The sequence below is a fragment of the Prunus avium genome, chromosome 5, assembly GCF_965620075.1.
Source record: "Prunus avium chromosome 5, drPruAviu1.hap1.1, whole genome shotgun sequence".
NCBI classification, from domain to species: domain Eukaryota; kingdom Viridiplantae; phylum Streptophyta; class Magnoliopsida; order Rosales; family Rosaceae; genus Prunus; species Prunus avium.
This window is the reverse complement of record NC_142288.1, coordinates 20,514,989-20,535,729: the sequence shown is the minus strand read 5'-3', so window position 1 is coordinate 20,535,729 and position 20,741 is coordinate 20,514,989. Positions and strand designations below refer to the sequence as shown.

Sequence of the window (20,741 nt, the reverse complement as noted above, 5' to 3'; positions counted from 1 at the left end):
ATTTGCTTGCCAAAATAAGATGAAATGCTGCCAATTTATAAGGTCTGGTCTAGCCACTGGCCAAGGTCGGCACTAACTCTGCCTAATGGCACGAAAGTATTTGGGTTGAGCTTAGATTTATAGAATAGTAATATTTTGTTGGAGCTAGTCAAAAACACTTTACAGTCGGGCTCTTTTATTTTGTATGACCAAGTTCTATGAAGTTACTGGTGGCCTGCCTGCCTGCCTCCCCACTCCATAAGAAAACTTCTTAACGCGTATAAGGTGGTATTTTTCCCCAGCATCAATTATTTGCCTTGTCGTATATGGTCTTGTCTCTAACTTTCTTAATTGAATGCAAGGAGTTTGTAATTCAAGTACAAGTAGCTATCACTGCACTTGAGGTTCTGTGATCGAATCTTCCAATCTAAATATCGATTGCACAAAAAAATAAAAACTTTCTTAATTGGATAATTATACCAAATGTAGCCTACGAACCGTCTATTTTATTTGGTTCGTGGATTGAATTTCTTGGTGATAAACTTCTCATGTCTAATTCTACGAAGATGGGAATGAAGGATGCTCATTCCCATGTTTGGGAACGCTAGGAAATGAGGACTATAGGAACTATCATTTTCTCTCATTCCCATGTTTAGTTTGTGCAATATTAGGAATGAAATGTTGTTCAGTTTTCCAACAATATCCTTGGATTTTTATTATTAAAAGTTATTAATTTGAAGAGTTTTTTTAAGGGTCAAAGTGGTGTTTTAAAATAATAAGATGGGAATGCAATTTGAAACCCATTTCTAAGCTCCTAAACCTTGAACCAAACGGGCCCTTAGAACACTAAAATAATAACCATTAAGTGCATGGTTGAATGATTTTGGATTCTTATGATTGTTTGCATAGATGATCTTTGAGTAAATAACTAAAAAATGGACAGTCCATATTGTTGAAATACATAAACAGTTCTAATTGTTGAAATACAATGTAGATTGGACCCGAGAAAAGGTGTCAAGTAGCTCATGTGATATGTGGGAAAGTAAGGAGAGGATTGGTTTGAGTAATGTAAAGTAGATGTTGTGTTTTATCGATCTTATGGTCAAATTGGCTTTATTTGCTTTATGATGTAGTCCGGTTTAGAAAGACTCCATATTTGATGTCGCCCTTTTACAAATCTTACCAGCTCAAAGAATTGAAGGAATTTTGGACTATCTTTTCATTCACTTTGGTTGATGTTGTTTGATTTCACACGAAATATGTGCTATGATTTCATTAAGATTCAAATTACAATCGACGTGGATGAATAATAAAAATGTTTGTGGCATCACAAACTGATTTGAAACCTCACGCTTAATAACAAGAAAGAATGAATCAAATACTCAACAACAAAAGAATGTACAATAAAATATCAAGCCATGAGCATCCAAAGAAAGCCAATAGTAAGAAGCATTATCAAAGCAAATCTTGTTCCAACAGTTGTTGCTGCAGATGTACTGGGACCCGGCCCAGCCGTGGCGCTAGGCCATGAGCTTGGGCCTGAGCTTGGAGCAGATGAAGATGAAGATGGCAGCACAGTTATAACAAGCTTTTGGTTCCTCAATTCACAATGCTGGCCGACACCACAAATGTACCATTTTCTCCCTGGGGTTGCGAGGTTGATCACATCTTTTCCACTTGTTAATGGCACACTGTCTAATGGAGATGCACATTGCTGAAAGCCAGTCCCATTCACTTTGAGCACAGTGTGGGCTCCTTTTGGATAATTAAAAACTGCACAAATCCAAATCACAAGAATATCTTTGAATTAGTTCCCAAACCAACAATTAAAAGAAGAAAAAAGAAATTACAAGTTTGAGAATGAAGAGTTGCATAATTTAATACCAAGATTGTCACCAACATAGAACAACTTTCCTTGAGCCCAAGCTTGGTAATCGAAATTAATCGTCCAACCTTTATCGTCACCAACGACATAATCTGTTGCCAAAATTGAAGGGGCAAATATTGCTAGAATGACTAGGATACTGTAGAGATTGGAAGAGGCCATTACAACTAGGTAGTTTCTTCTAAGAATTTGGTTTTTTTTTTCTTTTTCTTGTGTGGGGAAGGAATTTGGTTGTAATTGAGATGAGGAGCTCACTTGATTTGTTTGCCAAAAGAAGTTGAAATGCTGCCCATTTATAGAGTCTGGTGTTTTGTCAAGTATAAGCCACAGAAGTATGGAATCTGGCCAGGGTCGGCATTGACTCTGCCGAATGGCACGAAAATAGCTAGATTTATTTAATACAACTAGAATATTATTGTTTTGTTGGAGCTATTAAAAACACTTAACAGAACAGGCTCTTTTCTTTTGTATGACCACGTTCTATGAAGTTACTGGTGCCCTGCCTGCCTGCCTGCCTTCTCCACTCCATAAGAAAATTTGTAAACGCGTATAAGGTGGTATTTTTCCCCAGTATCATTTATTTGCCCTATTATGGCTGTTTCTAATTAACTTTCTTCATTGTTGTGGCTTGGTTTGAGTACTGCAGAGAAACACTTATATGATACGGGGATAACATTATTTTGTTATTTTCGGCCAATCACGGTATGCCACGCGTGATAACTTTTTCACATGACATTATGTGATTGGCAGGGAATAGCAAAATAGTGTTATCCTAGTTTCATACAAATTTTTCTTGCAAAGATTTTCGTGGCACAATTAATGTTGTGGCTTATCCTTTCGCTAAGTTGGCTTTATTTCATGCATATTCTGGTTTGAGGAGACTCTAGATTTAATCGGATGCTCTTTTAGTCGATTGTAAATTGTCATAATCCTTCAATAAAATCCTATCATCTTTCTTTCAGAAAAAGTGTTAGCATTAAATAATAAAATACCAACAAAAAATGCACAATATTATATCTTTCATTACTCCATCTTTCGTACTCCTTTACCGATCTCTTAGCTATCTTAAATTTGCACCCTTTTTACTTGAAGTTCCACTGCGTTCAGGGTTTAATAGTAAAACTCAAAAATACAAAATAATATTGAATTTATAATAAAAGGCTTAGATTGAGAAAGAACCACAAGTAACTAGGGTTTCATAATGGTTTGTATGCAATAACATTCATGTCTACCTAGTTCGTTCCTCTACAGTAAAAAATTTAACGACTTTGAATATCTTTTAACCTCAAAAACTTTTTATTAACTTCTAATGATTCTGTTGATCTCTATAGGTATAAATAAGGCATAGATACTACCAACTCAAAGGAGTAAGCGAAAGAAAAAGTAGCAACTACAAGCTCGTATACCGCGGCGAGCTGCACCAAATACTATCGTACAAGCTCAAATGATTAAAGGAAATAGAGTATTGAAAGCTAAAAAGCATAAGGTCGAATTGATGATTTTGGTCACCATAGTTTGGACAATCTTTTCATGCACTTTGATATCTTATATGATTTCAACTTTGCAAATGGTGTTCTTATAATTTAAAAATTGTCAATCGAGGCTAAATAAACAAAATGATCATGCGAGGGAGGTACTTATATATGTCTCTTTCGATTGTTTTCGTACGAAAATTGCTTTGAATTCACACTCAGTCAAAATTACAAATCATGTGGATTATAAATGTTTCTGGTATTACATACGGATTTAAGACGTCACACTTAATAAAACAAAAGAATCAATCAAATACTCAACAAAAGAATACTAAGCCATGAGCATCCCAAAGGCAATAGTAGTAACCATCATCAAAGCAAATCTTGGTCCAGCACTTGTAGTTGCTGAAGATGTACTGGGGCCTGGCCCAGCTGTGGCACTAGGCCATGAGCTAGGGCTTGAGCTAGGAGCAGATGAAGATGAAGATGGCAGAACAGTTATAACAAGCTTTTGGTTCCCCACTTCACAGTGCTGGCCAACACCACAAATGTACCATTTTCTCCCTGGGGTTGCAAGGTTGATCACATCTTTTCCACTTGTTAATGGCACACTGTCTAATGCAGCTGCACATTGTTGAAATCCAGTGCCGTTCACTTTGAGCACAGTGTGGGCTCCTTTTGGATAGTTAAAAACTGCATCAAAACCAAATCACAAAAGAAAATCTTGAGTTTCGTTATCATACCAATAATAAAAAAAACAGAAAAGAAAATGTTAGGTTTGGGAATGAGAATTTAAATTACCAAGATTGTCACCAACATAGAACAACTTTCCCTGAGCCCAAGCTTGGTAATCGAAATTAATCGTCCAACCTTTGTCGTCACCAACAACATAATCTGTTGCCAAAGTTGAAGGAACAAAAATTGCTAGGATGGAAAGGATAATGAAGAGCTGGGAAGAGGCCATTATAACTAGCAGTATTGAATTGGGTTGAGTTTGGTTTTTAGTTTCTGTGGATTGTTTCTTTTTAAGATGATGAGATCAATGGATTTTCTTGTAAAAATAAGTTCAAATGCTTCCAATTTATAGGGGTGGTTTCACTTGACTAAAAAAAAAAAAAAACAAGAGTCTTGTTTGGAGAATAGTTCCAAGTCTGGCCATGGGTCGGCACTGAGTCATTGAGCCTGCCGAATGGCAAGAAATGGTTTCAGCTAGAGTTAAATACAACAAAAATATTATTATTATTTTTGGAGCTATTTAAAAACACTAACAAACGTGAATTTGCCTCTGCAACATTATCAAATGCAAATTTGTTAACGCGTTAATTAATATTTATCCTTGCCTTTATCCTTGCCATTACTGTTGGAGATGCTCTACTGTTTGAAATTGCCACGTAGATCAACAAACTTCAATTTGAAGAGTTTTATTTGCTACTACTATTGGAGATGCTCTTAGGTGGTGTTTTAATTTTGTGGCATGCAGTGGTACTCTTTTTCCTTAACTGAATTTTCCTATTTTGGGGGTTTTTTAAAACAAAGTTTTAACGATGCCACACAATGACATTGCAAATTTCCAGTAATTCCTCTCACATGCCCCTTTTTATCTCGAGGTTCATTTGCTTTCAATAAAAAAAAGGTCTTAATAAAAATCAATCACACTCCATCTTGGAGACTATGAAAAAGGCAATTGGCATGCGTGAATTAATAAAAGTAATAAATTTTGATTGGCTGAGTGTTCATGTGGTTACTTTGGTAATGGTTTCATATATATAATCGATGATCGAGATTTTGACATTGCAAATTTCCAGTAATTCCTCTCACATGCCCCTTTTTATCTCGAGGTTCATTTGCTTTCAATAAAAAAAAGGTCTTAATAAAAATCAATCACACTCCATCTTGGAGACTATGAAAAAGGCAATTGGCATGCGTGAATTAATAAAAGTAATAAATTTTGATTGGCTGAGTGTTCATGTGGTTACTTTGGTAATGGTTTCATATATATAATCGATGATCGAGATTTAGTCCTAGTATAAGGTGTTTATTGAATTTAGCTTAAATTGAATTCCTTTTTATTAATGAGAGAAAGGAGATTCGAATTTAGAATCTCTTACAACATTGAGAATAGAAGTACCGCTAGCTTAAATTGATACATGATCGAGGCATGATTTGTCAAAACTGATAAATGTATGCCATTAAAGAATAGTTGTATAGCATAACATTTATTCAACCATGAAAAGCATGGAGTGTGGTAATAAGTCAAGTGAGTGAGCAACATCCATGCATGTGTATGAATTAGTGGAAATACAGAGAATGTGTATGAATTAGTCTTATGAAATAACAGGAAAAAATTAATGAAATAATAAATAAACAACAAGGTATATTTGGAATACAATAATTATGAAACCCTAAGCCATGAGCATCCCAAGAAAGCCAACAACAGCCATCATCCACCCATATTTTGTTCCAGCACTTGTAGTAGTTGCCGCAGAGGTATAGGGGATTGAGGTGCTAGGGCTTGAGGCAGGGAGACTTGGGCTTGGGGCAAACGAAGATGGCAGCACAGTTATAAGAAGCTTCTGGCCACCCAATTCACAATGCTTGGCAACACCACAAATGTACCATTTTCTTCCTGGGGTTGCAAGGCTGATCACATCCTTTCCACTTGTTAATGGCACAGAGTCTAATGGAGCTGCACATTGCTGGAAGCCAGTGTGCCATTCACTTTGAACACATTGTGGGCTCCTTTCGGATAGTTAAAAACTGAAACAAAACTAAATCACAAAGTCTTAGAATCAGTTCCTTCCTTCACCAAATATTATTAAAAGATAAAAGTATAAACAATTGCAAGTTTGTGGAGAGCATTTTGTTTTATCTTACCAAGATTGTCACCAACATAGAATTGTTTTCCCTGAGCCCAAGTTTGGTAGTCAAAGTTGATGGTCCAGCCTTTATCATCACCAACAACAAAATCTGTGGCCAGAACTGAAGGGGCAACAATTGCTAGAAGGACAAGGATGATGATCAAGAGCTGGGATTTAGAGGCCATAGCTTCTTAGTTCTGTTCTGTGATTGAATGAGGTATGTTTTGAGATGATGAGGGTTCAAATGCTTGCCCATTTGGGGAGGGATTTTTGAACCAACCACAATGTGACTCTATGATTGGGTCTGGCCAGGGACGGCAATGCCCTGCTGCCGAATGTCAGATTTCAGTTTTAGATACCACGTAGTAAACAAAGTATATGACTCGCCATTATTAAAAGATTTAGAAACTTCTTGACGCGTCAAAATGGCACATACCCTTCACAACCATCAACGCCTAGTCAAAATAATTTCCATCGATTATTTTTCATGAACATTTTTTATATTGTTTATCATTACATTACAAATAGGAAATGAACAAGATCGAATCAAGTATTGCAAATAGGAATTTTAGTTCTCTGTGTGAGTTTCCGCGGATTGCTTAAGGTGATCCTCAGCTAATTTGAACTGGGTTTCCACTTTGACCACGGCTTTCAGCATTGCCTGGCGAAAAGTCTATATTACCCCTAAAAGATAAACCATATACTAGGTAAAAATAAATAATTTAACAATAAAATGACTAAAATGCAACGCGTGAAGGAATTTAAGGATACATAATTTAATAAATTTTAAAAAAAAATTAAGATAATTTAATAATTTAATAATAACTGAATCCGTGTATAATTAAATAATTTAATGACAGCTTGATAATTAACCCTAGTTGAAAATGTTATGTAGTTGTCTTCAAAAAAGAAAATAAAAGAAAATAAAAAGAACTAAGTTAAGGAAATTGAGGATGAGTGTCCAACTCCTTTCATGATTTTACTGTTTGGATTATACAATTTAAGTTAAACTTGATCCGGATATCAAAATCAGTTAGGATTTTAATTAGGTTGACAAATGCGGATAAGATTAAGTTGATAGACTCTCATTATCTAACTAGTACTAGTAATCCTGCTAGACACAGGAGGTGTTGAACTATAAATACTTCATCAAACCCACCTAATTTTGTACGCTTAATTCCATCGATCCTGCTTCCAAGTTGTTTTCTCTGGTTCAATTTTTGTTGCTTCAAGTAATTTTCTTAGCTTTCTTAGATTGATTTTTGAGTGAAAGAGATAGAAAAGAGTTAGAAGAAGGTAACAATGGCTGGGGGCGGTATAGCTCCATCGAGTGGTGGAAAACAATACCCTGGTAAACTCACAGCTAGGGTTCTTATAACATGTATTGTTGCGGCTACCGGTGGTCTGATTTTTGGGTACGACCTTGGAGTTTCAGGTATGTAACATTTTGTTTTTTCACAACCCAGTTTTATTTTATGTATATATGTATCCTTTAATTTCTAGAATTACCATGTACTTATAAGAATATACATGACATCGAATTTGATTTGGTGATTATGTAGGCGGTGTTACATCCATGGACTCTTTCTTGAAACAGTTCTTTCCACCGGTTTACCAGAAAGAGTCTTCGATCAAGCCTTCCGACGATCAGTACTGCAAATTCGATAGCCAGACACTTACACTTTTCACATCTTCGCTATATTTGGCTGCTCTAGTTGCATGCGTTTTTGCATCAACTATAACCAGAGTGTGTGGTCGCAGGCTCACAATGATCTTGGGTGGAGTTCTTTTCTTGGCTGGTGCCTTGGTCAATGCCTTTGCTAATGCTGTTTGGATGCTTTATGTTGGTCGCCTGCTTCTTGGTTTTGGTATTGGATGTGCCAATCAGGTACCCATGATTATGATTTTCTTTTTTTGATACATAGATTATACTTATGAATTTTAGGTTATTTGTACTCCCAATTTGTTATTTTGCGTACTTTTTACAAACCCTAATTTATTTATTTTTATTCTTTTTGCGCAGTCTGTGCCGATCTATGTCTCTGAAACAGCCCCATCTAAATACCGTGGTGCTCTAAACATGATGTTCCAATTGTCGATCACGATTGGAATCCTTGCTGCTGGTGTGCTTAACTATTTCTTTGCCAAGATCAAAGGCGGTGGGGGATGGCGTTTGAGTTTGGGAGGTGCTGCAGTCCCTGCCATTATAATCATAGTTGGAGCATTGTTTTTACCTGATACACCAAACTCCTTGGTCGAGCGTGGCAAGCATGAGGAAGCCAAATCTCAGCTTCTTAAGCTCAGAGGAGTTCCTAATGTTGATGAGGAGTTTAATGACCTAGTTGCGGCCAGTGAAGCATCCAAGTTGGTAAAACACCCATGGGTTAGCTTGTTGAGCAGGAAATATAGACCCCAGCTTGTGTTTGCAATCGGCATCCCCGCCTTCCAGCAACTCACCGGCATGAACGTGATCACGTTTTATGCTCCTGTCTTGTTCAAAACAATGGGGTTTGGAAGCAGTGCTTCTCTCATGTCAGCTGTCATCACCAATCTCGTTAATGCTTTAGCTACATTTGTCTCAATTCTCACTGTTGATAAGGTTGGAAGGAGGAAGCTTTTCTTACAGGGTGGTTGCCAAATGCTCCTCATGCAGGTATAATTCAAGTTCCTTTTTTCTTTCCCTGTTTTGTTTTGTTTTCTTCTATTTATATGTTTTACTTCCTTAGATTTCATAATTTTAAATAATAAAAAAAGAACCTGAATTTTATGTTTTTTTTCTTCTTTTGTTGGCATTTTTAGGTGGGTGTTGGAATTGCTATGGCTGTTAAATTTGGGGTCAGCGGCAACCCTGGAAAGTTGACACTAGGGTTTGCAGTTCCCTTGGTGGTCTTAATCTGTGTTTACGTGGCTGGATTTGCTTGGTCTTGGGGCCCTCTAGGATGGTTGGTGCCCAGTGAAATTTTCCCACTTGAAGTAAGGTCTGCTGCTCAGGCTATCAATGTCTCCGTCAACATGATTTTCACCTTTGCCATAGCCCAAGTCTTCACAGCCATGCTCTGCCACATGAAGTTTGGCTTGTTCTTCTTCTTCTCTGTCTGTGTAGTGGTGATGAGCATTTTCATCTACAAATTGTTGCCTGAAACGAAAGGAGTTCCGATTGAAGAAATGCACACTGTGTGGGAAAATCATCCATATTGGCGTAAGTATGTTATTAAAGAGGAAGGCATTGCCATGGGCAAGGGTAAGGGAGGACAAAGTGCCTAAAGATTTTAATTTTTCCCTTTTCGAAAAACAATAGTTCGTAGCTAACCACCTTTGCTTTCTTTTAATGTAACCCCATCAAGCCAACTAGCTTATATTCTATAGTCTAGCTTGTGATAACGTCTGTCGCTATAGGTTGCATAAATTCACTTGAATTTTATCAGATGTGAAAAACCATGACTTCTCAAACTTTATATTACAAACCACAATTTCGATCGTTATATGTATGATTATCTGATTAATCCCCTCATTCTCTCTTGTGATTTCACCCCTTGCACACTGCAATTAAATGGAAAACACTTCAATTTGTTGGAAGAAAATTAACTTGAATTGTAATTAACACCTCAATTTGATCGAATCAATAGAGAACATCCCTTACAACAGGACAGCAATATAAGAGCACGAAACTCGATGTTCGGGTTGGTTGTAGTGTCTTTTAGATTTGGTTTTGATTTGGTTGCTTTTTGTGTTAGGCCAAAATTTAAAACACTACTAAAAAAAAGACATAGACAGTAAAAAAGTGATGTGATATGTGGGTTATCTGTAACCAACTCATTGTGGTCACGGGGTACACACTGTCCTTTATTAGTTGGTACATGGTGTTCTTTGCCATGACATAAGTGTCACACTTAAATTGTGAATTACTAAGCAAGGGGTTTATAGCTTAAGTGGTTAAGAGCAGTTATCCTTATACCCGATATCCTGTATTCGAATTCCCCCTTCTCAGTATCGCTTATGTAGAAAATTGTGAATCACTAAAATTCAAAAACAAAGATGATGAATGAAGGGTGCCACAACCATACTTTTTTTTGGGGGGTAAAAGTACCACAACCATTTGATTCTTCTTCTTTGTCATGCATCCTCTCACATGGTAAGCCGAGAGCCAACATCATTATACCATGTGGCCACATTCTAATATCATACAATAATTTCTCCACATTCAGGCAATACAACCCCCTCTCTTAGTAACTCGAATAATATTAAACATAGGTAAGGTGGATTATTGTCACTTTCTAAAGGTAATGTGTGATTTGATGACTTTAGGGGCAGCGGTATAATTAGCCTTGATATAATTTATGTCACAAAAGAGAATTGTGTAGGATGCCAAGCACTGCATCATGAAAATCATGGAGTCAAGTGCAAGCAAAGTCAAGTTGGTAACATCCATGTATATTTTGCATGTTCAATGAAATTATGCAATGTATATCTCACGGTATAAAGCTATGTGTTGGTCAAAATTAATAAGAAAACTGCCTTGAATATTTCTTTAAGATCCAAATGTGATAAATCATTCATATAAATAGTGGTAGGTGTGTCACAAATCCATTTCAGAACTTACACTTATTATTTCAGTAAAGAATTAATCAAATACACAGAAACAATGATGAGACCTTAGTCCAAATATTAAGCCATAAGCATCCCAAGAATGCCAACAACAGCCATCATCCACCCATATTTTGTTCCAAGACTCGCACTTGCTGCAGAGGTGTAGGGGATTGAGGTGCTAGGGCTTGAGGCAGTGAGACTTGGGCTAGGGGCAAAAGAAGATGGCAGCACAGTTATCAGAAGTTTATGGTCCCCCAGTGCACAATGCTTGGCAACACCACAAATGTACCATTTTCTCCCTGGGGTTGCAAGGCTGATCACGTCATTTCCACTTGTTAATGGCACAGAGTCTAATGGAGCTGCACATTGTTGGAAACCAGTCCCATTCACTTTGAACACGTTGTGAGCTCCTTTTGGATCGTTAAAAACTGCACCAAAACCAAATCACAATGTCTTGAATTAGTTCATTGACCAAAGATTAAATACTAAAAAAAGGGGACATGAGCTTAGCCAAGTTGGCTAGAGAGACTCTGCACCCGAATTCAAATCCCTCCCCGTAACTTAGATTAATTTAAAGTAAAATATTAAAAAGAAAAAAAGGGAAAATAAATAAACTGCAAGTTTGTGGAGTGCTTCATAATGTAATTACCAAGTTTGTCACCAACATAGAACTGCTTTCCCTGAGCCCAAGCTTGGTAGTCAAAGTTGATGGTCCAGCCTTTGTCATCACCAACAATGAATTCAGTAGCCAAAATAGAAGGGGCAACTAGTGCTAGAGTGGCAAGGATAATGAAGAGCTGGGAATTATAGGCCATTTCAACTGGTTTTGAGTGTTGGCTTCGGAATTTCTATGAACCTTGGTTGTTTTGAGAAGATGAGCTCAGTTGATTTGGTTGTCAAAATGAGTTCAAATGCTGCCAATTTATGTAGGATTTGGTTTGGCTAGGAACGGCACTGCCACTGCCGAATGGCATTGAAAGATTGTATGGTTCAAATTACAATGTAATTATAATATTAATTGGTAAGCAAAGCATGACTACTAGAAGATTAATTTTGTTTGAGCTATGTATTCAATTTTGTTTTTTTTACTAATAACAAATTTCTCAGAGGCCTGCCTCTGCGGCGTATTAGGACCTTCTTCCATCAATCAATTTTCATGGCAATTTTTCATTATTAAACGCGTAAAACGATTGGCACCATTTTGTTATTGCATGGTCTGATATTAGTGCTTCTAAAAATAAAAAAATAAAAAAATAAAAGTTTTTACATTTTGCCCACTTTGAAATTGGGCCGGAAATGGCATTGTTTGGGCCTGAAAAGACCAAACAATTTTATTGAGATCTTAAGCCACAAAATATTCAAAGCTTTTATCCTTCCTTGCATGTCATAGTTATTACTCTCAATGTCATAATCAAGTAAAAATCATTTGATTTTCCCTCACGGGATGTCCCTCCAAAAACCCACTTTTTTCTCAAGAAAAGTGTTGGCTTCCATTTCATCGTCCAAACCCACCACAAGCAGAACCCACGTACCTTCTAATTTTCCCACTTTTTGTGAAGACACCTAAAAAGTACAAAAGGAACAAGCTTCCAACAAAATATCAAATATAAACAACATATGAGACTTAACATGAAAACTAGTCCAAGAACTAAGCAAACTAGTCCAAGAACTAAGTCTTAGTTTCACTCTAGCATCAGCAGAAGCAAAATGGATCAAAGACCACCTTCTCCAAGTTTCCTCAAGTCTCATTTTATTGATATCCATGAAGTCTTGCCAGAAGAAGACGAAGAAGAAGAAGAAGCAGAAGAAGGGAGTATTAGCAGAGAGAACCCATTTAGCAGAACCCTTAAAATCAATAGAAAGATGAAGAGAAGTGATGGGAGTTTCAATAGGCAAGTTTCACTGGAGACTGGATTTTCAGTGCTTAAAAAAGAGTCCAAGGCTAAAGATGAGAAGAGGGTTAATCTGCCCAGGAGTGGAAGAAGTTTCGGAGGCTTCGATTCGAGTAGCAGGCTTGGCATGGAAGCAAGGAAAGGAGACTTCAGTATTTTCAAGACCAAATCATCAACTCTGAGTAAGCAGAACTCTGTGTTGCCACCAAAGAAGGAAAGAGATCAGATGGAGTCTCAGAGGACCACTGATGGCAATGGAGGAGGACTTGATGAATCTGTTAATCACAGTGTTCCTGCTGGGAGATACTTTGCTGCGCTTAGAGGACCTGAACTTGACCAAGTCAAGGTAACACACTGATCAAAGCAGGTTCCAATGTCTAGTGTTGAACTAATTGTTCCAACATTTTCATATGTTAATATAACTTTACTCATTTGATAGAAGTGATTCGAAATCGCTTTCAGTCATTTTTTAGATATCCGACTCGTTATGTTGCCAAATTGTCAATCTAACATCATACATTTAAATCAGAATCAGCCTCTTCAATGACTCAAATTAACACTGACAACATATCATATCAAATTATCCAACAAGAGAACAATATCTGTATATGTATATTGATCACTATTATTTACCAGATTTATCTTAACTAATTAATTTATGAGTTACTATATGGTTTGCAGGATGATGAGGATATTCTCCTCCCAAAAGATGAGAAATGGCCCTTTCTCCTCAGATTTCCAATTGGATGCTTTGGTATTTGTCTTGGCCTTAGCAGCCAAGCTGTGTTATGGCATGCCCTGGCCACCAGCCCAGCCACCAGGTTTCTCAATATCTCACCCTTCATAAACCTTGCCCTCTGGCTATTAGCAGTGCCAGTCCTGCTCTGTGTCTCCTTCACCTACATCCTGAAATGCGTCTTCTACCTTGAAGCAGTAAAAAGAGAGTACTTCCACCCAGTTCGGGTCAACTTCTTCTTTGCTCCTTGGGTTGTCTGCATGTTCTTAACCCTTGGTGTACCACCTGCAATAGCCCCAGAAAAACTTCAACCTTTCATTTGGTGCACTTTCATGGCACCCTATTTTCTTCTTGAGCTAAAGATCTATGGACAGTGGCTTTCAGGTGGGAAGAGAAGGCTTTCTAAGGTTGCCAATCCATCTTCTCATCTCTCAGTAGTTGGGAATTTTGTGGGGGCAATTTTGGCTGCCAAGGCTGGGTGGGATGAGGCTGCCAAGTTTTTGTGGGCAGTTGGCTTTGCACACTATCTTGTGGTTTTTGTGACTTTGTATCAGAGATTGCCTACTAGTGAAGCATTGCCTAAGGAGCTACACCCTGTGTATTCCATGTTCATTGCAGCCCCTTCAGCTGCAAGCATTGCTTGGGAAACTATTTACGGGGAGTTTGATGGGGTGTCGAAGACCTGCTACTTCATTGCATTGTTTCTGTATGTTTCTCTAGTCGTAAGGATCAATTTCTTCACAGGGTTTAGGTAAGCTACTTTGTTTGACATGTTATGTTATCAAACTATTAATCATGACCGGACGTTGAAACATAATTTCATCTAACCAATAGCTCATCCTTTTGCAGATTTTCAGTGGCTTGGTGGTCTTACACCTTTCCAATGACAACTTTCTCAGTAGCCACCATCAAGTATGCAGAACAAGTACCGTCAGTTGGAAGCAAGGGCCTTGCAGTTACTCTTTCTCTCATGTCATCGGCTATGGTGTCAGTATTGTTCGTGTGCACGCTTCTTCATGCCTTTGTTTGGCACACATTGTTTCCAAACGATCTTGCCATTGCCATAACAAAGAGAAGACTTGGCAAGGAGAAGAAACCCTTCAAAAGAGCCTATGATATAAAGCGCTGGACAAAGCAGGCTCTAACCAAGCACAATTTGGTAACCAAGGATTTTGGAGGGAAAGAAGAGGGCTAGAGAGAGAGAGAGAGAGAGAGAGAGAGATCAGCAGTTAAATGGAAATTACATATAAAGTTCTGTAATTGTTCTTCAACATATCATCCTATTGAGCACATAACTGCAAATTGTGTATATTCTTTGACTAATCACAATTACATGTGTCTGGTGCCACTAAAAGAAAATGTTGTAAGTAAGAGGTGGCCTTAACAGCTATACAACACCAGCCTTCGACATATTTATTCGATTTCAACTGAAATCTACAAATTGGAGAAATGCAAAAAAAGATGCTGGTTGTACATATATCTGAAAGAACACCAGCCATTGTGGATTTTCCATTTACAACAGAAGGAAGGGCTTCATAATCTTTCCAAAGAGTTGTGCAATCATTGGTCGAAAACATATTTTTAATGGTCTTTCATTTTGACAGCAGATAACCAAAATCTGATGCCCTGTAGAAGCTATTTCAGAACTTTGTGCTCTTTCACTTTCAATGGACGCCAAAACTCCTGCAGCAATTTCAGGGACAAAATAATTTAATAAGAAAAATATAGAAATGAGAATAGCATCAATTATCCATCATTCAGCTGGCACACCTCATCCTCGATTTGTTATCAACATCAGTGGTGCACCTGTCACCCCCAAATTGAGCCTGCTTTGCACCAAACAGAGAAGGTTTTTCTTTGACCATTATCTACAAGACGATGTGAGACCACATGCATAGCAGATGAGAGAAGGAATTAAACGAATCTCAAGCACTCATAAGGACCAAAAATAAATAAGTAATGAAGATTGTATTAACAATCAGTTCTATAAGGTACTTTACCTTGTGCTCTGGTTGGAAAAAATTCGATCTATTTTCTTTTGAGTCCTTATGCCAAAAAAAAAAAAAAAACAAATAACTCAATAGTTACTAAGGAACGTGAATTCTAATCAATAGTATATGTTTGATGTTTAATGATAGTAAGGGGAACAAGGATAACCTTCATAGATAAAGATATAGGCTGAGATACTTTCAACCGTGATCCATTCTTTGGCTGGAGCTCAGATGTCAAAGACAGCTAGGATTCAACCGAAGAACAAATGAGAATTACAGGTATGTAAAGTTATGCAAACAGTAATATGGTTACAATATAGGAACAATATGAGAGAAGTACTCCAAAAGGGATACAAAGAACTACAAAAACTTGTCAGCATCTACCTTACTGAAAAGATCCGTTGGTGGAAACTGCTGAATTTTCCTCTCTGTCTGAAAATTAAATTCCTTTATATGAAACAAAAACATGCTGTTAGCTTAGATGATGTTGACAACTGGGAAATATAAACAATATGTGCTCACTAAGCAATAGGATAACGTCTTTGAGCTACCATTGGTACAGTCGTTTCCCGCTTGTTATTCCAGAAAACACCAATATCCCCTTTGCTAGATAAAATCTGCATTAAGACAGGAAAAAATTCCATAGTTGGTATCTGCTAGAATGAATTTCTAGTAAATTAGCAGTAAAACATTACCTTTTTATTAAGAGGACGAGCTTTGAATTTTTGCATTTCTTCATTTCCATCCTGCTTGGGACCATCCACTGTACTTGGTCTAATCAAAGTAGATCAAACCCAGAGTAAGAACTATTTTTCAGTTATACTAAAACATTGGAAAATGTAAACTGAGCATTCCTTTTTCTCATGTGGACTAAATGTAAACTGGGCATTCCTTTTTTCTCATGTTGACTTTGGTTTAAAAGATTCTTTCTGTTATTACCTTCTAGATTCTCTGTTTCCATTTTTTACAACAGTAGAAATACTAGGTTTGTCCAGACCCTGCAAAATGCACAATAATAGTCATGATTCCATTAAAAAAATTTGGGCACAAGGTTTAACATTTGACAGTAGGGATCACTTTGACTTCAGATAACAGTGAAAACTACTTAATAAAAATAACAGCTAACCTTCTCAGGATCATTGAAACGATGTGAGGATGATGAAACAGCAGATGTATTTTGCATGGCCCTTTCCATTGTCTTGAGGTGAAATTCCTAAGAAGAAACGTAACAAAGGGATTCTGAGCCACAAAACTTAAAAACATAATTATTTATATAGAAACTTTTTCTTTATTTCGTTTCAGTTTGAGCTACAGAAGTCATTATCTTCCAAGCCACTGGTGCAGAGTAATAATATGTAAAGAACAAGCAAATTATAAATATCAAACACTCACTTGAAATTCTGGCAACTTTGGAGCGCTCCTTGTTGGGAGTGGCAATGAAGGAGCCTCGAAAATCTGTAGTTTAGAAACAGAAACTTGAGGGAAGAATGACAGTGAAAACATTATTCAAATCCCGATTTAATAACTTTAAGTACCAACTTTTCGGTTCAATGGACGAGCTTTGAATTTTCGATGAGCTGATGTCACTTGTTCTAGCACTGATGCATTCTTAGGCCTGAAATATAAACATATAATAACTACCCTGCAGACTGGTAAATAAAGCTATGTGCTTTGTGCCCTGATAGAAAGAACTCACCTTATCCTATATGCCCTAGATGCTGTTTCAAGGTCCGGCTCTCTTGGAATAGTAAGTCTCAACTTGGCATGTGCAGTGGTTTTATCAAAAGTTTCATCCTGAAATGCCAACGCATAATAAATATTATAATTTTATAAACTTTACTGATAACTTGGGCGGATCTCTTATTTAGTACATTATCTTTATACAACACTATAGGCCATCTTCAGTTCCCTTTTATGTATCACTTCAGCCATCTAAGAACAAAATCACAAGTAAGAAATATGGAAGACTTATGACACCCGGAGTTACATTAAAGACTTTGCTAACAATGTAAAATGTTCTGAAATACAGGTAGCAGTTGCATTTTGACAAAGGTAAATTGGTCGAAAGTTTCAATTTGCGAGGACAGTTTTTGGCATAACCTCTAGTGTTATTGGATGTAATTTTGGCAAGGCTTGGGTCACAGTTAGCCACACAAACAAAAGCTGTTGGTTTATCAGAAGCATAATTTCATAAAGAAAATCACATATTTCAGAATTTGCGAAGTTTTAGGCATTACTTATCAAACAAATACTGGACAAATCTAAAACAATTGTTTGTTTTTTTGTGGAAAATCAAACACCAAGCAGTAGGTAGAATACCTTTTTAGGCACCTTGTGAACCAAATTAGTTTGCTGCTTTGCGTCAGTAACCTGAAATGCAGAAAAAAGAAGGATGGTCAATTCAAAGGAACCACTAGTTCAAAAACCAAGTGTAAATTTTCTATTCAATTTTAGATACATATGAATTTACTGTAAGTCAAAAGCACACCTGACTTAAATAACTATTTAGATTTTAAATGAGAATAATACACATTCAAAAGAACATAATCATCATGCAGCTAATACTGGTCCAAATGTGTGTAACGGAAGAATACTGATCCAAGTTCTATAGAAAGACAATTGATAAATTTTTGGAATATCCTCAGTACAAATTACTGATAGACTAGTAAACTTACATACCTTACGCAAATGACCTCCATCTAGCTTTTGCCTCTTGGCAGCTTGACTTTCAACCCCAGAAGAACTACACAAGCTCTTCTCATTGTTTTCAAAATGCAGCATCTGAAATCTAAAAGTGACGTAATAAAACATCAGAATGCGGTCAGTATGGGACGTAAGGGTAATCATTTGGGTATACAGGAAATTGAATGCAGGTATTTATCATATTGAATTAAATACTTTATTGGACAGAGTAATGCCCAACTTAACGACCCCAGTAGCATTTTCACAAATAAGAGCCCCACCTAGAATATCTGGGGTGAGAAAGTAACTTAATGAAAACTATGCTGGTATGCATAGATGCAGAACATTCTGAATCACCTGGAACCGCCAATTTGAGGTTTCAGATTTTGCTTAGCAAGCTGACTTGCTGTAGGTTTCATCAAAGTTGAGCTCCTGGGGAAAGATGGCTTTACAGAAGTTTTACTTTTACCTTTTAGCTTATCACTGGCTAAGTGATTGTAGAATGTCATTCCTGGAAAACAAATATATAAATTAAAGAGGGAGAAAAAAACTAAAAACAATAGATACATTATGTTGGACCGATGGAATAACTTAATCATAGTTCATGACAACATCGTACTCAATACTTGCGTAAAGCTTAATTTCAGCTGAAAGTCTTCAGATTTTAAATAGGTACAGTAAAATTAATCATGAAGAACGTAACAAAATATAAGTATTCACTAAATCATTATATCATGCTCTTAATTTATTCGGAAACATTTGGGAAATCCATTAGCAAACACAGTAGTCATAAAGGTATCAGAATGATCACCTGTACCCGTTCCATGTGGTTGATTTAGAACTTTTTGTAAATTTCCAAATATCCCTCTATTCATTCCTCCGCAATCTAGAAAATAGACACATTACACTTCAAAATTTAGACTTCAAACCAAGATAAAGATGCTCAAAAGACTTTGCTTTTCTAAATCCTGCCTCTCCACGAGGCACAAACCAACGAGTTTGATCGATACCTCTGTTATTTACATCCATTGCACATACTTCTTCGCCCCCACCCATATCACACTCGCCTTCATTAGTATTCTCCACAGCTCTGGATTTTGGGGAGATGTTTACATTTTCCCGGAGGATGTCCGCTCCTAGTACTAACCTTGTCACAAAAGCTGAAACAGACAAAAATGGCATAAGCTTGGTAATTTTTCCCTTCTATCCAATATATATAACTTCATGCATTGCTAAAATTCCTGAAACCACAGATATCTGTTTTGAATAAGGTAATGTATCACAGAGTAAAATCAATTTTTGAAAAGAAAAAAAAAAGTAGAGTAAATATATCACCAAAATAATCACTTTCAACTGGAATTATCGGAATATAGATACAGCATTGAAAAGATTCATTTTTTAATTTTAGCAAAGAAGAATGCTAGGGTTTGTAAATGCTTTAAAAAATGGATAAAACCGAGCTCACTATAGCTCAACTTAATCAAACACACAAAAATATTCAAGAAGAAATAGTTCCAAAAATATAAATTTCAAGAAAACGTGTCGTCTAAGGTAGAGAAGCTCACGAGACGGCGGGTAGCTCTTGGCGGACTCGAACCAGAGCTCGGCTCGGCTCGCCTCAGCCGGAGTTTCCTCTCTGGTGAAGTTAAAGCACCGAGCGGCGTCGAACTCGTAGTCAATGTCAACTTCTTGAGCCATAAACACTTGCTCAACCTCCATATCTTCCTCCATTTCCATTCCCTCTCTCTCTTTCTCTCTCTTCCACCTTCACTCTCTACAATGCACCACAACCAGAGCCAAACACCATGTATCCAATCACCAAAAAGCTCTAATCCGGGACTCAGAGCTCAGAACCCGACCCGCTAAAGCTCTAAATCTGGAGGTTTCGGCTCCGTTTTGTAGCAGCAACCATAGAGAGAGAGCAAGGTCCGCTCGCCGCAATGTAGCACCACCCGTGAAAAATTTTGTAACTGAAATTTAAGCGCAAGTACAAGGGGTCAAAAGCGCAAGGCCGTAGGGTACAAGCGCTTTAAAGCCGGCAGAGGCGTTTTGCAGGAGCGTTGGGCGTTTGGACATATGCCAGGCTTCTCTTTTTGTTTTGTAGCGTCGAAGTTTTTTGTAACGATCCGCAAAATTTGAATTTATGGCCCTGGAGAATTTATATATTATTATTTTTTATTGGGATTTGGATTGGCGAATGTACCCCTGGGGTTTCTGGGGAATTGCGAGCTGTTTGGGTTTGAAATTTGAATAGGGTGGTGGATAAGAGCGTCATTTCGGTTGTGTCCTTCGACTGAGGGGCAGTGTTATCGGCTTTTGCGCCCTGTTTCGGGTTGCGAAATCCTGTCTACGACTCTGAAATTTCGGCGCGTCTTCAGTATGCCCTTCAGGTTTCGTGGAATTGCAAGATTGTCCCTAACGGTAGTGTCTGTTTGTGAGGTCATAAAGAGGAAAAAATGGGGCCCCTCCTTCACAGGTTCAAAAATGAGACTGTGATCAAAGGGCAAGATAGGCAATATCAGAATTTGGTGCTGCAAATTATATTGTGTATTTCTTTTCATCTAGGGGTGGTGCAACACGTCCAGATTCAGAACTTAACTCAAACTTAATTAAGGTTTAAATATGTTAATAAACTCATATTTGAAACTCAGGTTGACCA

At 37.3% G+C, this 20,741-nt stretch overlaps 4 protein-coding genes and 2 pseudogenes across 4 annotated transcripts; 2 read left to right on the top strand and 4 right to left on the bottom strand.

The window, feature by feature from the left end:
* Window positions 1-3,557: 3,557 nt before the first annotated feature.
* LOC110773481 (blue copper protein 1a-like) lies at window positions 3,558-4,359 on the bottom strand. Its single transcript, XM_021978007.2, has 2 exons — window positions 4,138-4,359; window positions 3,558-4,029 (listed from the first exon to the last, which is right to left on the bottom strand). Exons 1-2 carry the CDS (start codon window positions 4,298-4,300, stop codon window positions 3,668-3,670), a joined length of 525 nt encoding a protein of 174 aa, XP_021833699.1. The 5' UTR covers window positions 4,301-4,359; the 3' UTR covers window positions 3,558-3,667.
* A 1,379-nt stretch (window positions 4,360-5,738) lies between these two features.
* Window positions 5,739-6,379, bottom strand: LOC110773482 (blue copper protein pseudogene; annotated as a pseudogene).
* Window positions 6,380-7,387: 1,008 nt separating this feature from the next.
* LOC110773508 (sugar carrier protein C-like) lies at window positions 7,388-9,693 on the top strand. The gene is made up of 4 exons (XM_021978036.2): window positions 7,388-7,629; window positions 7,757-8,082; window positions 8,218-8,847; window positions 8,994-9,693. Exons 1-4 carry the CDS (start codon window positions 7,497-7,499, stop codon window positions 9,456-9,458), a joined length of 1,554 nt encoding a protein of 517 aa, XP_021833728.1. The 5' UTR covers window positions 7,388-7,496; the 3' UTR covers window positions 9,459-9,693.
* A 1,166-nt stretch (window positions 9,694-10,859) lies between these two features.
* LOC110773509 (blue copper protein 1a pseudogene) lies at window positions 10,860-11,596 on the bottom strand (annotated as a pseudogene).
* Window positions 11,597-12,348: 752 nt separating this feature from the next.
* OZS1 (C4-dicarboxylate transporter/malic acid transport protein) lies at window positions 12,349-14,638 on the top strand. The gene is made up of 3 exons (XM_021978005.2): window positions 12,349-13,019; window positions 13,355-14,160; window positions 14,259-14,638. Exons 1-3 carry the CDS (start codon window positions 12,489-12,491, stop codon window positions 14,602-14,604), a joined length of 1,683 nt encoding a protein of 560 aa, XP_021833697.1. The 5' UTR covers window positions 12,349-12,488; the 3' UTR covers window positions 14,605-14,638.
* Window positions 14,639-14,692: 54 nt separating this feature from the next.
* Window positions 14,693-20,182, bottom strand: LOC110773480 (protein TPX2-like). Its single transcript, XM_021978006.2, has 18 exons — window positions 19,648-20,182; window positions 19,093-19,242; window positions 18,894-18,968; window positions 18,440-18,593; window positions 18,080-18,188; window positions 17,720-17,770; window positions 17,097-17,194; window positions 16,940-17,015; window positions 16,793-16,855; window positions 16,527-16,613; window positions 16,340-16,398; window positions 16,096-16,174; window positions 15,952-16,017; window positions 15,785-15,847; window positions 15,567-15,644; window positions 15,410-15,454; window positions 15,180-15,277; window positions 14,693-15,092 (listed from the first exon to the last, which is right to left on the bottom strand). Exons 1-18 carry the CDS (start codon window positions 19,817-19,819, stop codon window positions 15,074-15,076), a joined length of 1,542 nt encoding a protein of 513 aa, XP_021833698.1. The 5' UTR covers window positions 19,820-20,182; the 3' UTR covers window positions 14,693-15,073.
* Between the last annotated feature and the right edge of the window lie 559 nt (window positions 20,183-20,741).

Coding starts and splice junctions, on each gene's coding strand:
- LOC110773481 (XM_021978007.2), bottom strand. CDS start 4,300: ATGGCCTCTTCCCAGCTCTTCATTATCCTTTCCATCCTAGCAATTTTT. Junction 4,030..4,137: donor CTATGTTGGTGACAATCTTG/GTAATTTAAATT, acceptor GTTTTGATGCAG/TTTTTAACTATCCAAAAGGA.
- LOC110773508 (XM_021978036.2), top strand. CDS start 7,497: ATGGCTGGGGGCGGTATAGCTCCATCGAGTGGTGGAAAACAATACCCT. Junction 7,630..7,756: donor GTACGACCTTGGAGTTTCAG/GTATGTAACATT, acceptor GTGATTATGTAG/GCGGTGTTACATCCATGGAC. Junction 8,848..8,993: donor GCCAAATGCTCCTCATGCAG/GTATAATTCAAG, acceptor TGGCATTTTTAG/GTGGGTGTTGGAATTGCTAT.
- OZS1 (XM_021978005.2), top strand. CDS start 12,489: ATGGATCAAAGACCACCTTCTCCAAGTTTCCTCAAGTCTCATTTTATT. Junction 13,020..13,354: donor CTGAACTTGACCAAGTCAAG/GTAACACACTGA, acceptor TATGGTTTGCAG/GATGATGAGGATATTCTCCT. Junction 14,161..14,258: donor AATTTCTTCACAGGGTTTAG/GTAAGCTACTTT, acceptor ATCCTTTTGCAG/ATTTTCAGTGGCTTGGTGGT.
- LOC110773480 (XM_021978006.2), bottom strand. CDS start 19,819: ATGGAAATGGAGGAAGATATGGAGGTTGAGCAAGTGTTTATGGCTCAA. Junction 15,848..15,951: donor GGGAAACGACTGTACCAATG/GTAGCTCAAAGA, acceptor TTTCATATAAAG/GAATTTAATTTTCAGACAGA. Junction 15,455..15,566: donor CTATATCTTTATCTATGAAG/GTTATCCTTGTT, acceptor TTTTGGCATAAG/GACTCAAAAGAAAATAGATC.